Genomic DNA, 3,619 nt, shown 5'->3' with positions numbered 1-3,619 from the left:
ACGTATGATAATCACAACTCAGATTAAGCAATTCAACAACTCTGTCTCAAAGTCTCATCTCTCTCTAACCAAGGGAGAGAGAGAATGGATACTGTGTTTTCGGTGGATGAGATTGCCGATCAATTATGGTCATCGCCGCCACCGATGAGGTTATCTCATGACTTGGATTCTTCTTCCGCCACTTCGTCCTCTAAAATGATGAACAGGAGCTCGTCGGAGTGGGCTTTTCAGCGTTTCCTTCAGGAGGCTGCAGCAGCTGACACTACTTCCTCGTCTTCTTCACAGCAGATCAGGCTTAATCATAATTTAATTCCTGATCAATCGAAGCCTATGTCATCGTTTGGCTCTGAACCTCCGATTGATTCCGATGAACATCAGGCTTTCCTCAAAAGACGCCTGGATTTGGCATGTGCCGCCTTCGCTTTGAATCGTGTATGTTATATTTCGTACTGATTTTAATTGGATAGGTTCTCTTCCTTTCAATTTGCGGTGATTTTGGAAACCTGCAAGCCAGAGAACTCCTTTTTCTTTTAATTAAATTGAATAATTGGACGCAATCCGTAAGTGATTTGGAAACTGCAAGGGAATTCCTTTCTTTTTCTTTTCTTCCTTTTTGGGTTTTGTCCACATTTAGGATTTAATCAATTCCAATTTTATCCCTAGGCAAGCTGTGTAAAATCTCAAGATTCGGCTTCTTTGCCACCCGAAAAAGGATCACTGGCAGCTAATGCATCACTCTCTGGATCTCAGCTTCCTCCAAAAGGTTAGTCTTACCAATTAAACCAAATATACCTTTTTCTGTTGGTTTTTTCTTTTCATTTATGAATCGGTTTGGTTTTCAGATGCTGGTGTCACTGTGTGCTTTTTACTACACTACGCATAATGTTTCTAGTGTTGGTGTTATGTCTCACACAATGCAGTCTATAGATATTTAGTAGTAAACCATATATCACTTAAAATACAATGTCCAAAGAGCTACAAAATGTTTGTAAGATAGTTTTTTTGCTGTTTGATATGAGTGTTTTGGTTTTAATAGCTAGTTATAGTTACTGTTGCTTGCATATGAGTCATATGAACACGTTCTTTTCTGCAAACACGAATAACTTCAGCAGTTCCATGGATGGGACAATTTTTTTTTGTATTACATCATGGGCATGGCCATGCCACTGCCTTGTTCTTTTTTGCAAGTTAACATTCTCAGGTTTCGTATCTACTTCACATCACCAGAGAACCTTGAAATTCAAGAAAATGATAGACCCAACATTATGGAATTGTTAAATCTACCATGGAGGTAACTTCATTGGTTCAGAGGAACATTGGACCAATCTGATTTTAGATTTGACCTATGTTGCTCGGACTCTTCTAAAATGTCAATGGGTGAGTGTCGGATTCGTCAAAAGTAGTGTATTTTTGGAGAATCCGACACGGGTGCGGCATTGAAAGTGAAGAGTCCGCGCAACTTAGGATTTGACCAACTTCTGGTTGCAACAGAATGGGACAACTCTTACAAATAGCTAAAGCAAAGGGAGCTTTCTGAAGTCTTGTAATGACCCTCTATTGTTGTAGGTTGGATAGATGAAGATAAATTCATGGTTTACATTGGAAAATTTATGGTTGAATGTTTAAGGTTTTGTGGTCCAACTAAAAGATTGGTGGAGCTCCTACAATGTTGAGGACAAGCATGATGTAATTTTGTCAAATAAATTGTGGGATGTCAGAATAATATTAAAGATCGAACATTAATGTTTTGAGAATTGAAGATAAGTCAATTTTCTTGAGGAGATCGAAAACTAGAAGATACTAGGAGATCGGATACAGAGGTCAAAATGTTTATGGCCAAGAAAGAGGGATGTAAATGCCGAATCTTCCGCGAAGCGAAAAGAGAAATCAAAGATGCAACAACATCGATAGGTTGTAAATCTCTGAAGATCCTGAAAATTCTATGGATGTTTCGAGAAAATAGTATTGTCTCTACAAAAGATAGTGAATGGTTATAGAGGTTTGACCTAGAGGAGGTATAATTGGCGATAAAAAGTAATGCAAGAGGTTAAAATGTATCCTTTGTCTAGAGGTGCTAAATTAGTTTGAAGCAAGATATGATGGCCACATTCAAACACTTATTTTTGGAAGGCTTTTCTAGAAAAAGTCTGAATGCACTCATTGTCAAGAAAATATCCAAATGTTTGCAAGGATTTTAGACATGTTAACCTTGTATGTAGCTGGTACACTATCTTGGAGAAGTTCTACATGAAAGATGCAAGAAAGCGATGGGGAGGGTAATAACAGTTACACAAAATGTCTTCATGCCAGAAAACAAATAATAAATTTTTAGTTGCAAATGGGTACTTGGATTCATGCAGGTTGAAAGGGAAGAGAAGGAATGATTTGCAAACTGAACCGGGAGAGAGATTATGACCATGTAAGTTGGTATTTCCTACGGAATACAATGAAAACTATGGGGTTTGAGGCCCATTCTCAATAAAGATTAGGGTTTGAGGAAGTATGATTAACATTGATGAAGACTTGCATCAGCATAACAATATATTCCAAATAAATGGCACACTAGAGACTTTCTTCTTCCTGTAGAGAGGACTGTGGTATGATACAAATGCCTACAAGTTTTGAAAGCAATTAAACAAACTGAGAAAAGGCTTCCTTTTTTTTTTTTTTTTAAAAACAACTAAGAAGAGGCTTCCATCTGAGGTGACAATGTCGAATAGAGCAATATCACCTAGTGAACTGGTAGTCAGAAGCAGAATGGAGTTTTAGGGGTAAAAATTCTGAAACTACTGAACGGAAGTCTTCCACTCAAATGGGAGGTTCATTTCTGGTCAAGAAAGATAATTGAGCAGCTAATATGGACAATATATGAGATGGAAGGTCAATGGAGCACAAAATACATTACTGCTTCTTATGGTGACGCTCAACAGTTGCAGGGATGTCTTTCATAACCTAATTAAGTGGAAAAAGTGAGGAATGGAAGAACTATCAGGTTTTGGCAGGGAATTTCTGCATTGGTGTGATCAATGAAGATAGAATTGCATAGTTCAGGGACAAAAGTAGACCCTGCAATTTAGGATGAATTTTCACGTGGAAATATGAAGAGTGACTCAATGATCTGTAAGTGATCTATGGAAAATTATTGCTGAACTAGATAAGCAAGCAAGAAATGATGGAAGATTCATGGTCACTCTTACTAAATAGTGCTACCGAGAAGTGTGCTTAACACAAGATGACTTGCGGAGGAGGGTGTTTTAACTTGTGTAACAGATGGCACTTTTGGGCAACTTTCCAGAATCTCCTTGTCATTTTTCTTGCACTCCAACAAGTATAAATAATCTGTGGTATGGTTTTAAACTTGTTTGATGTAGATTTGGTTGTTCCAAAGTTATAACAGCCGGCCCCCAAGGCCTAGCTCAAGTGGCAAAAGGTGGAGGATTTGTGGCTTAGGTCACAGGTTCAAGCCCCACACCATGCAAAGCGAAGCCCGGTATTTAAGTGGAGAAGGGTAGAGGGGCGGGCCCATTATCCACCGAGTTTAGAAGGCTGTGATTGGTCCAAAGGGCGGGTCACAGACGGATTTCTCGGTTATCAAAAAAAAACATAAAATATATGATGA

At 38.5% G+C, this 3,619-nt stretch overlaps 1 protein-coding gene across 2 annotated transcripts in view; it reads left to right on the top strand.

Annotated features, from left to right (window-relative positions):
• LOC102604219 (light-inducible protein CPRF2-like) overlaps positions 1-3,619 on the top strand; it is a 14,083-nt gene continuing 10,464 nt past the window's right edge. For both annotated transcript variants that reach the window (XM_006357667.2, XM_015313571.1), the window contains exons 1-2: positions 1-432; positions 664-763. In XM_006357667.2, coding sequence (XP_006357729.1) covers positions 85-432; positions 664-763 — 448 coding nt within the window. In that variant the 5' untranslated portion in view covers positions 1-84. The remainder of the gene's footprint in view (positions 433-663; positions 764-3,619) is intronic.

The sequence above is a fragment of the Solanum tuberosum genome, unplaced genomic scaffold (assembly GCF_000226075.1).
Source record: "Solanum tuberosum cultivar DM 1-3 516 R44 unplaced genomic scaffold, SolTub_3.0 scf00258, whole genome shotgun sequence".
Classification (NCBI taxonomy): Eukaryota; Viridiplantae; Streptophyta; class Magnoliopsida; order Solanales; family Solanaceae; genus Solanum; species Solanum tuberosum.
This window is presented reverse-complemented; position numbering and strand designations above follow the sequence as displayed.